Source organism: Trachurus trachurus (assembly GCF_905171665.1).
Source record: "Trachurus trachurus genome assembly, chromosome: 15".
Taxonomy (NCBI): domain Eukaryota; kingdom Metazoa; phylum Chordata; class Actinopteri; order Carangiformes; family Carangidae; genus Trachurus; species Trachurus trachurus.
The window spans coordinates 2905809-2917958 of NC_139906.1; the positions used below are offsets into that span (position 1 = coordinate 2905809).

Here is a 12150-nt window from a genome sequence, read left to right on the forward strand (position 1 = left end):
CGATCGGCCTCATTTGCTGCTGTAGGTCAAACAGAGACGACCGGGTCGGAGGCTCTGATCTTACAAGGTTGGTTTTCAGCCAAGAGACGCTCGGTGGAAGACAGAGAGCCTCCATTACATTACATACATTCTCCCTGGAACTAGTTACAAATCATTGATTTAACCAGCAACATTATAAACTATTATACTTACTATTAGCATACTACAATTTCTATTATAGCCTACATTATAAATGTAGCAGAGTCAAGGTAAAAATCCTGCATAGTTCCTCTTTAAAATAAAATAAAATAAAATAAGGCATCAATGAGGATCTGTTATTTTATTAATCAATCATTTTGTCTGTGATAAAGAAATGAACCAGCTGACTGATGAGCACTGTGACAGTCATTAGTCGTGTTAATTATAGCTGACTCTACTGATGATTATTATTAATGATCCGTCTTTAAAACACTGAACCACAGCAACCAATCAGAGCAGCTGAACCTCATTAATATGCAGATTGATACAGAAACATCAAACAGTTAATAATCTGATCATGATTGATAGCTCTCAGTCATCTGGGGCTTATTGATCACAATAAATGTCCTGACGCTGCAGCAGCTTGATCAGACGCAAACAGACAGCGATGCATTTTGCTGAATGAGAAACTTCATGTAGGAAGCTGCAGCTGCAAAATTTGCATATTCATGACATCATCAGGTAACATTTTACTGTGACTGCAGCAGCCAATCACCGCTCTGCGCTGCCTGCATGTTAATCACAGGGTTGTTGACGAGTGAGGAGCTCGTTACAGTCTCCCTGCTGCTGCTGCTCTTCATTAACTTCCCGTGACGCCACTGAGGTCACAGCAGGTCGCAGAAATTAATTAGTGATTAGAATCAATTTTTAATCGATCAGTCAGGAGATAAAAACAATAACATGGAGCGAGCTTTCCAGTTGAGCTTAAATGAGTAGACACTAGGGCTGTGAAATTTTAAAACAACAGTGTCAAACTGAATTAGGCCTGTATTGTTTGACTTGAAAAAGTTCTGTTGGTCTCCGCATCGTTACCATGGAGACAGCGACCCGATGTTCTCTGTCACCGTGGAGACCATGAAACGGGACCGATTCAGTTCACTTCCATTCAGTTCCTTTTGTAAAGCGCTCGAGGCGGCGAACAGACTCGGGTCAAGGCCACAACAGGAGATCACAGAGGGAACTGATCCAGAACCAGTGGAGAGGAAAAATACACATCATTAGCTAGAACCAGACTCAGGGGGGTCGTATATGTCACATCATAGTGAGAAGTTTGTGTAAACGAGACACGGTGAAGCAGCGACCTTATTAACATGCACACAAACACCAAAAACATCTGTCTGTTTCTTCCTCTCAGGCTTTTATTTTGAAAAAAAATCCCACAATCCACCACTTAAGGTTTCATTAGGCTGCCATTGCTGGTATAGGAAACAAAACATGTACTTTACCCATTTACAGATTTAAATCATTTGACAATTTTATTGATATTAGTCAAATATTATTTTACATAATTTAAACATTTCATTTATTTCTTTATCAGAAGCGGTGGCCATCTTGAATTGTTGCGTGGCTAACATGTTTAGCTAGCTAACAGAGGAGAAACACTGAATTTTTTGGTGTTTTTTTGCTCAAAATTTCAGTTAATGTTGTTAAAATGTTTAATATAACACCTAAATTATTCATATGGAAAATTTTGGAGTGTATATATTTTAAAATGTTTCATTTATTTCTTTAGCAGACGCGGCGGCCATCTTTAATTGTTGCGTGGCTATAGCTAACAGAGGAGAAACATTCTAAGAAGATTGTAGCCTATGTGTTTTTTTTGCTCTAAATTTCAGTTAATGTTGTTAAAATGTTTAATATAACACCTAAATAGTTCATATGGAAAATTTTGGAGTGAATTATATTTCAAAAAAGAAGACATTTTCTTGTCAGAAGTAGCAGCCATCTTTAATTTTTAGCGGCTAACACAAAAGTTGCTGTTGTATTTTTTAAAGAATCATCCTGAAATATTCAGTTATCTGCTGTGATAATGTGTTGGTTTTGAAGTGATTTATTATCCCCACAACACTACAACACTAAACAATAGCCTGAGCAATATTCACAAATAGTTTGACAAAGAAACAGTAACACTCATCATCAATAAGGACCACACTTCAAGTATCAACATGTTAGTCTCAGTTTTAACTTTATCAGGCCAGCTGAGCAGGCTATACAGGGACTGTTTAAAAGATTTGATACCTTGAGGCACAAAAGAGAATTTAGCTCTGTTTTTAGTAAACAGAGGAGGCGGTATCGTCGCCCAGATGGCAGGAGGTTAAACGTGTAGGCAAGGGAGTGCATTTGGTCACCTGTAATATTTCTTAGCTATTTTTTCCATCTTTATAGATGCCTTCTATACATGGCAGAGTGATGCCCAGCAAAATGTGGATTATAATTTCTCTCTGACTCTCTTTTTCTGTGCTTCTGTGGCATTGCCAAACCAGCAGGATGCTTAAAAGCGCAATAAAAGCGCAATAAAACATTTGGAGCATTCTCCTTTCAACATGAATGGACAGAAGTTTTGAACGTTATTTGTTGAGACTTTGGTGCAAATTTGATCAATCCACTTGCCCCACTTCAGCTAACTGTCAAGCAAAATCCCTATTTATACTCAATAACTTGTTGTTGTATTGGCTTTCCGTTGATTAAAGTTACCGGGTTAGGGGCTTCCTCTTTTCTAAAATCAATCAACTTTTGGTTTTGTGATGTAACAAGAATTAGAAAAGAATAATAATCTGAATCATTTGGTAATAATTTGGTATCTAACGAAGTAAGAAGATGAAAAACACAACGAGGACACGACGCTGTGAGGTTTATTGGGTGTTCCTAATAAACTGGACTCATACTGTTGGTCTGTGTGTGTGTGTGTGTGTGTGTGTGTGTGTGTGTGTGTGTGTGTGTGTGTGTGTGTGTGTGTGTGTGATGTGATCTGTCACCGTGACGCCTCACCTCGAGCATCCTATCACCGTCCCCATGGCAACAGAGCCAGTAATATGACACGCAACAACACAATATTTGGATCGTGTTGTACTGTCTCGTCAGGCTCAGAGCTCAGTGTGTGTGTGTGTGTGTGTGTGTGTGTGTGTGTGTGTGTGTGTGTGTGTGTGTGTGTGTGTGTGTGTGTGACAGATGAAGTGTGATCTGAATCAGTTTGTTCACTTTCTAAATCTGAACTCGTGGACGTCGTCGTCGTTAACACTCGACTCCTCCGGCGGCTTCGTGCAGATTTTCAGCCTCAGTCGTTTCACTGTTGAACAGATTCAGATTCAAATTCTTCTGCATCAAACCAAGGACGAAGATGAAAGGACGAGTCTCTCTCTCTCTCTGTGTGTGTGTGTGTGTGTGTGTGTGTGTGTGTGTGTGTGTGTGTGTGTGTGTGTGTGTGTGTGTGTGTGTGTGTGAGTGTGTGAGGATGTGGAGGTCGTCAGATGAAAAGCTGAACCAGTTTCTCTGACAGAATGAACAGGTCCGTCACCTCCTGCTGCTGCCATCTCACTCAGCACAGAGGAGAGGAGAGGGAAAAACAAAAAAAAACCTGCAAACACAAAATCGTTTCCAGCGGCTGTAAAACATTTCATCACTGATCTGAAGACAGGTTTCACCCTGCAGATTAAGAAATAAAAAAAAAGAAAAAAAAGAAAATCCTCTCATTCTCCAGTTCACAGCTTCTTTTGTTCCACCTGCATGAAAACACACACGGCTTCAAAACCACTGGTAGTCGTCGAGCAGGAAGGATTTTCTGTCCTCAGGTGAAGCTGATCTGAGGTCTGCGAGGTTCACCGTAATAATAATAACTGGAAAATGCATTTCCTGAAAGAAATACAAGTGAATGCTGAATGAGCTGAATAAATTGTTGAAACTATGCTGAATTAAAGCAGAAGTAAGCGATCCGGTCGTTTTGGCTAATGCTGCGTTCCAGGCAGGCTTTTGAAATCGTAAATTACAGCTTCAAGTCACGACTTACGACTTTGTAGCGTTCCAGGCAACCCACTCGTGTTTTTCCGACCTGTTTTACCTGTGAAAGTCACTATAACGGCCACTCGTAACTCCCGACCCGTGAACTCGTACCAGATCGAACTGGTACGACTTCACAGGTCGGAAAAACAGGAGTTACGAGTTGCCTTGAACGCACCATAACAGTCCTCGTCCCTACGTCACCACATTCAGGCGCATCCCTTGGCTGCACACACAGCCCTGCATGCCGTTCTCTCTCCTCATTGGATAAAGGTTGTAGGATACAAGAAAAGTTTTCTCCTCAGCTCAGAGCAGAGCAGAGTGACTGACAGACCCGTGTTTCAGACCAAACACTCTATAGAAGTGATTGCTGTCAGAAGATACAACTATTTAAGACTTATATTAACACAAAAATATCACTTACTTCTGCTTTAAGTTAAGAAACTGCTGAAGAAATCTTGAAGAGATGAAATACTACATGAAGAATACAAAATGGTTTGAAATTACTTGAATTGTTGAAGATCAGTATGAAGAAATTGAAAGTCTGAAGTCTACTCAGATTTACTTAAAACTGACAGTTTGAAAACATTTTTGAACCATTACTAATGTAGATGAAACAATATCTGAATAGTAAAAGTAGAAGATGAAAGATGGAGGATGTATGAAATGGGTGCTAATTACTTGAATTAGTGAAGAATAGTATGAATGAATTGAAAAGCTTGAGTCTACTCAAAGAAGTTTAAAACTGGTGGCTTGAAAACATTGTTGAACCATTACTAATATAGATGAAACAATATCTGAGGAGTAAAAGTATAATAATATGAAGTTGTTACAATCCTTTAAAGGGAAGAATAAGTTAGAATAACTACATCATATCTGAAGGCTAAAAGTCGAGCATGTAACAGTAGAAGGGTTGAAATCTGAAAAAGTGGAACTTTTAAGGACGTTGAATTTGTATGAAATGTTTGGAAAATTGCTTGAATTGAAAAAAATCCTCTTCTTCTCCAGTTCACATCTTCTTTTGTTCCACCTGCATGAAAACACACACGGCTTCAAAACCAGGTAGCTAGTCGTCAAGCAGGAAGGATTTTCTGTCCTCAGGTGAAGCTGATCTGAGGTCTGCGAGGTTCACGGTAATAATAATAATAATGATGATGATAATAAAGCTGAGAGAGAACAGATGATCCTCTGATAATCCAGAGATAATGAGGAGGATCAGGATTCATAAAGACGGGATCAAGAGGAGACGAGACAAGCAAACAAACAAACAGCTCCCTCTGTCCTCTGGGACATCTGAGCAATTTATATATATATATATATATTTTTTTTACACATTTCTCCCTCTGAAACTGGCCTCAACATCTGTCTAACAGATGTTTCCAGTTATTTACTCGACCACAGGCTGAAAAATAAAAATTCTGTTTGAGACAAATGGATCCAAAGCATCTTGTCAACGTGAAATCCTACAAATGGGCCCCATTTTATTATTATTTATAGATTTATTTTTTCTCCTCTCTCATAATTTCATTCATTTACCCATTTAGCCCTCCTTCGATCTTATTTTTCTTTCTTATTTTTAGAATTATTGCTGTTTTTATCACTATTATTAATACTTTTATTATTGCTGTCACAACTATAATGATTATTGTTAATATTATATGACAGATATTACTATTAGATAGATTTATTGTCATTGTATATAAAAACACAATGAAGTTTCGTTTGTAGCACCACATCAAACCAAAAAGCAGCATAAAAGGTTTATTATATTATATTATTCATTAATTTCTCCCTTTAATACTGCTATGATCACCATTTATATTATATATTATGTGAATTACACACACACGGTGTCTTTGTATATCCACTATGTTGTCTGACCTGTATTTCACAAAAAAAAATCTGTTGAAATTAGTAAACACAAACACACACTGATTCGTTTACAACAAAATATACTTTATTATTATCATCAAGTCATATGACACTATATCAATATTTCTGTACAAAGTGTTTTTTATTCTGCAGACACACTGTCCCTGAACACACATTGTCAAGAACCACCATTTGTCCCTGAACGCCTCTTTCGTCCATTCACACTTAATGTACTGTACACTGGAAACCTCTGGAAACCTCTGGTCCAATCAGAGCGCGGCGGGCTCTGCAGCATCACTTGTTGCCGGGCTGGGTGGCGAGGTAGAGCGCCGCCAGGCAGTAGACGGTGCCGCCGACCGTCAGCCCCATGGTGGTCCGGTACAGCAGCTTGTCGATCAGACCCCTCTTCAGGTGGACTGGGATCCCATCTGCTTTCTGAGGGAGGAGACAGGTGGACGGTTAAAGGGGGGCGGGGCTTATATCAGGTCACGTGACCACAACAAACACACCTGAAATCAGTTCAGATATTAACTCATTGAGTGCCGCGCTCCTTTCCAAAGTCTTAGTCTAGTGTACCGGCAATTTAGACCATTTTGGACGATTTTTGTAGAGCCACAGTGTATTCTATATTATTGCCACCAACACATACTGTGGCTCATTTGAAAGGTGAAACTTTATGCTTCAAATGGCCACAAACCGTTTGTTTCTACGTGCCTCTGTTCCTGAGAAAAGTCAAGCTAAACATGGCTGGGTTTCACCAAAATCCCTCCTTTTTTTCTAGAAAAGGAGATAGAGCGTCTTTTATGAAAGGTGCTCTGTTTGTGTCTGTCGCTCTTCTGACACTCGCATTTCTGGATCAAAGGGCTCGTGTAAGATAAATATATACGAAAAGTGTCTAGTTTCATAATTTAAAAAAAAGCAAAAAACGTAAAATTACGTTGTTGGCACTCAACGCATGGGAACGAAAAACGAGAAATTACGTGGTTGGCACTCAATGAGTTAAACTAAAGGAAATCACAGAACTTGAAAGTTTTTTTTTTCAAGGACCCTAAAAATAGTCAAGGAGAACTGGAACTTCTTGAAAAAAACCCTCTCCAGGAATCCGTCAGACATTTTCAAGGACATATTGAATCTCCCAAAGACGGTACCCTTCTTCAAAAGCCCTGAAATATTATCAAGGACATATTCATTTATTACTGAAACCACCTCAAAGACCCTTGAAACCAATCCATCAACCTTGGAAACCCTCTCTGAAAGAGAGACAAAGCAATGGGGAGTGCTGCAGCTTGGGTCCAAGGAGGGATGTAAAAAAGTGTGGGTAATCCCTGTTTAAATAAAGGATTTTTATATTATTCAGAGTGCCTCAGACTACCTTTTTGGCTTCAGCCAGCTCCCTATTTTTTCAAACTTCTCTAAATGACTCTTAAACCATCTCAACGACCAATTAAACCCCTTGAAACCCTGAAACCCCCTAAAGGACTCCTTGAACATCTTCCAGGACTCTTGGTGCACCCTCAAGAAGCACCATTGAATACACCAAGAGCTACTAACTCCTCGTCCTCTTCAAAGATCCTTGAAACTACCTCAAGGAACTATTAAACCCCTTGAAATACCCTGAAACCCCCTTCAGGACTCCTTGAACATCTTCCAGGATTCCTGATACATTGGTGTCAAACTCTCCAACTTCCCTCAAGCATCCTTAAATATATCGAGAGCTACCAACTCCTTGTCCTCTTCAAAGATCCTTCAAAAGTACCTCAATAACTTATTAAACACATTTAAATCCCCCTCAACACATTTCCAGCGTCTATGTCTGTGTAAACCAACATACCAGCAGGTCAAGGTAAGACGTTCACGATCGCTAACTGAAATCACAAACAAAACAAGCCGGTAGATGTGTTGATGGGCGACAGTAGCGTCCAAAAAAACAAAGACATTGGCGACCGTTGGGATCTTTAGTTCCAGTAATATAATAATATAGTATAAGTGCACAATGACAGTATTCAATTTTAGACAACTACAGAAGTAAGTAGTATACTACAACATGACACACATGTACTCATGGAAGTATTCAAATTGAGACACAGCAAGAATTTATGCCACTGTGTTTTTTTAATCGTTCAATGGAGACCATCGTGAAGACAAAAAACTTCCTGTAGTCTGAACCTGGCATAAACAACTCCTTGAACATCTTCAAACTCCTGATCCATTGTTGCCAACCTGCCTCAAGCACCCTTGAATATATTCAAGAGCTTCCATCAACTTATTCTCCTCAAAAGGTCCTTGAAATTACCTCTAGGACCATTGAAACCCTCTCAAGGACCAATTAACCCCTTTAAATACTCATTAAGGCCCCTCAAGGACTGTTTAAACCTCTTCCAGCACTGATACATTACTTAAATATATCCGAGGACCCCATCACCTCCTCTTTGATCATTACAACCTGTTCACTGACCCCAAAGTCCCATAAATAAAACCCTGCTCTCTGATTGGCTGACTCACCTGGAATAGTTTCTGCATTTCCTGAACTTTGTTGGGTCCCATGTACTCGACGTGACTTGCTGTTTCTGACACCAGTTTGGTCGGAGACGCAAAGACGACTGGAGGACTGACGGGCGGGACGTTTGGGCGGAGACCCTGTGGACACACACACACACACACACACACACACACAGGTGGAGACACAGGTGTGTTTAATGTCAACAGTGGACGAACAGGTAGCCTAACAGCTTTGATTCTGACTCTGTATGTTAATTAGGGCAAACGGTCCAAAGATGAATCTAAAAACAGGAAATTTGAATAAAATTTGAGCTTAGAAATGTACAACCAAGAAACTTTAGCAAGTAAAACTCAGTATAAACACCTGTATTCAAAGTTTTATAAAGTAAATATGCAGAGGAACCAGAGAACTATATTATTGTATTACACAAACAGACCTGAGATCAGTCTATTTAAACATCATTTACATTAAACCAACAGCGGCTTCTGGGGAGAAACTGATCCCAGAGCAGCTGCTGCATCAGACTTCAGACAGAGGAATTTATTGAATATTTTAATGATGATCGATCAGTTTTTTTTTCCCGTGTGGTCCGATGTCATCGTAAAAACATAAACGTAGCTGATTCTCCTCAGATGACTGATCAGTTATCAATATAATAATTGATTATTAACTTTAGGTAAAGCTCAACTCGATGTTTCCTGATACTTGATATGATGTTACAGTCATAAATGTCTAAAATCAACATTATTATTACGTCATTTTACACAAAAGTCTTAAGCAGCTCAACATTAATTAATTACTGTGCATCAATACTGATGGATTATTGTCAATAATTCTCAAGCAAAGACACTTCAACTTTAATTTATTATTGATCAATTAATCGACTGGTTGTTGCCGAGTTTTTTCTGAAATAAAAATTAGTTCTTGAATAAAAACAAACTGTTAAAGAGAAGAACAAAAAGTTTTACTAACTTGACGAGAACATTTCAGTTTTCTTTTCTTAAAGCCACTTAGTTATTCACCAATAATCAAATAGCAGCTGATTGATTGATTGATGATCGTATGTGAGTTTGTGCAGCAGTAACAGAGCAGAGAAAGAAACTGAAACTTTGCTGAAGTTAACCAGTTGTTGATCAATATGTTAAATTGACAATGATAATCAGTTGTTTGTGCCTTTAGACAGAAAAACCTGAATCAGCTGTTTATTGATTATTGTTTACAACAGTTGAGTGAGAACAAACTGTCAAACAGCTTCAGGTCACAACGTCTGTTTGTCCACATCCTGGTGTTGTTTGATCTGTAAAGTTTAACCAACGACGCCGACGTTCGTTTGGTTCAAAGCTGGAATGATGATCAGTCGATCAATCGATTTGATTCAATAAAATTAACTATTTTTGTTCATTAATCAGTGATTGATCAAACATTTATCACCTAGTATAATTCCTCTGGTGAGTCAGAGTTTGATCAGCGATTAGAAACTGATCCAGGATCTGGACAAACAAACTTTTCCACCTGCAGCTGTTTGACAGGAAAACAACTGATTTACATTTTAGACTTTTTACGGGCGATCAATGATGAGAATATCAAGAAACTAATCATCGGATTTATCAATTAGGCTACAAAAGTCCTCAGCTAATGACGAGAACCTGTGCAATCATTTTCATTGATCTGTTTGATTAGTTGTTATTTATTTTATTTATAGTTTTTTATCCAGTCTTTTATCTTTTATACATTTCTTATCATGCACTTACATTGTGATTTTATTCTATAGCTCCACTTCCACATTTATACATTTATACGTCCTCTTACACTGCACACTAGGCTGGTTTTGTATGTATCTATTGTATGCACTGGTCTGTGTTTTAACTGTTTTAACTGTCTGGATGAGCGAGAGACACTTGAATTTCCCTACTGGGATTAATAAAGTATCTATCTATCTATCTATCTATCTATCTATCTATCTATCTATCTATCTATCTATCTATCTATCTATCTCTGGTTGCAACTGGAAAAAATGACTGACGTGAATGACATAATTAATTTTATAGTATGTAGCCTATTGATTAATCTGAGTCACAGATGTCACTCAAAACGTTAAGTTGTATCTTATTCATCATTGATCGATTACTTGTTTCTTCATAAATTGATCATATAGCCTATACTTGTCTTTTAAATAATTTATTCCTCTCATCTACATCTGATCAATTCAGAGCTGATCAATAGATATTCTGACTGTGTCCAAAAGCTGTCTGCAGCTGTTTGATGACTGATCAGAATATCAAGAACTAAGTAGCCTATCGGATTAATCAATTAGGCTACAAAAGTTATCAGTGGTGGTAATTGGGAAAAAAAAAAAAAATTATGAGAATGAATTCATTTTATGTAGGTTATTGATTAATCTGAGTCACTGATGTCAAAACATTAAGTTGTTGCCTATTCATCACTCATCGATCAATTGTTACGTGTTTCTGCATTAATCGATCGAATATTTGTTTTTTTAAATACTTTATTCCTCTCATCTAGGCTACATCTGATCAATAGGCTACAGAGCTGATCAATAGATATTATTGATCTATGATGGACTGTATCTAAAAGCTGTCTGCAGCTGTTCGATTACTACTGATCAAATGACTGACACATATCATGACCGTGTGTGTTTCTCAGTAATCGATCAGCCACTAATCGATTCCCTATCTATGTATAGTATATAGGCCTATATATAGTATCTTTGGGTATTGATCATAGATATATATACTGACAGTATCTATAGGTATTGATCATAGCATTAGCATTAGCTGATAAGAAGGTCGCGTGGAGCTCCGGTCTCACCTGCGGGTTGTAGGCGGCGGCGGGAGCCCCGGTGAGCCGCTGCGTCACTCCGTTCAGTTTGTAGTAGGACATGTTGTTGTTGTTGTTGCTGCTGCGCCGCGAGTCGCTCAGGTAGAAACCAAACCAACACACCTGGACACGCGGACACTTCACCTGTGTCTGACGCTCAGCTGATCGACGCTGCTTCTTTTTCTGCTGCTGAGCTGCTGAAACCGACGTAGCACTGCGTGATTACGTCAGAGGCACGCTGAAGAAGGACCCGCGACGTAAGAGGCGTCCGCGGCGATGCCGAACTGTAATCAAAGACGGTTTATAAACCATCCATTTATTGAATATCTTTGCTGTAATCAAAGATGCAATTTTTTTATTTTTTTTATTCAAAACTTTGTTTTACATTCCAAAAACAGTTTTCCATGGTAAAATGCAATTTATAAAGCACATTTATATTATAGGTCAGGGGGAATTTATAAGTTTACAAAAAATGCTCAAGTTTTCACATATATTGATAGTCTTAATCGCTTTCTGGTTGCTTGAGCTCACTGCTAAGAGCAGTAAAGGTTTTTTTTTTTATGAACTTACATTTGTGAATATGAAATTTTGCCATTAAAATAATAAGGTTGATGATAAAAGTTATGTTGGCTTTTTCCTTGTTTTTTTTTCAGGTCAAAGATGCAAAATGTCCTTTTTGGATTTATAAAGAGTGACGCTCCAGCTGAAAAAGAATACTATTTTTTAATTAATCTCATTTTAATTCTTGCAAAGTTTTACATCCACAAGTGTAAATTTGCCAAAGTAAAACCCATTTTTAGTGTTTTCATGAAATAACTGGAGGTGTATTTCAAGTCAGTTTCCTCTGCTAATAACAAGAAAGCTATCAAAACTATAAATCTGTGCTCCCACTTTAATATCTTTAATTCAATTAAATTTTCATTGCTCAT

The 12150-nt window shown here is 38.2% G+C and overlaps 2 protein-coding genes across 2 annotated transcripts in view; both read right to left on the bottom strand.

Annotated features, from left to right (window-relative positions):
- The window catches only part of LOC310998592 (NACHT, LRR and PYD domains-containing protein 3-like), a gene marked incomplete at both ends in the record, with an annotated part of 148577 nt that overhangs the window by 109667 nt on the left and 26760 nt on the right, over nt 1–12150 (bottom strand). The gene's annotated exons all lie outside the window — the stretch shown is intronic.
- Nucleotides 5953–11386, bottom strand: LOC310997950 (cytochrome c oxidase subunit 7A2-like, mitochondrial). The gene is made up of 3 exons (XM_083987803.1): nt 11213–11386; nt 8386–8520; nt 5953–6318 (listed from the first exon to the last, which is right to left on the bottom strand). Exons 1-3 carry the CDS (start codon nt 11282–11284, stop codon nt 6178–6180), a joined length of 348 nt encoding a protein of 115 aa, XP_083843929.1. The 5' UTR covers nt 11285–11386; the 3' UTR covers nt 5953–6177.

What these genes read in the sequence shown, in the direction of transcription:
- LOC310997950 (XM_083987803.1), bottom strand. Translation starts at nt 11,284, where the DNA reads ATGTCCTACTACAAACTGAACGGAGTGACGCAGCGGCTCACCGGGGCT. An exon ending in CCGCCGCCTACAACCCGCAG is followed by an intron (nt 8,521 to 11,212) that starts GTGAGACCGGAG and finishes GTGTGTCCACAG; the next exon opens with GGTCTCCGCCCAAACGTCCC. An exon ending in AAATGCAGAAACTATTCCAG is followed by an intron (nt 6,319 to 8,385) that starts GTGAGTCAGCCA and finishes CTCCTCCCTCAG; the next exon opens with AAAGCAGATGGGATCCCAGT.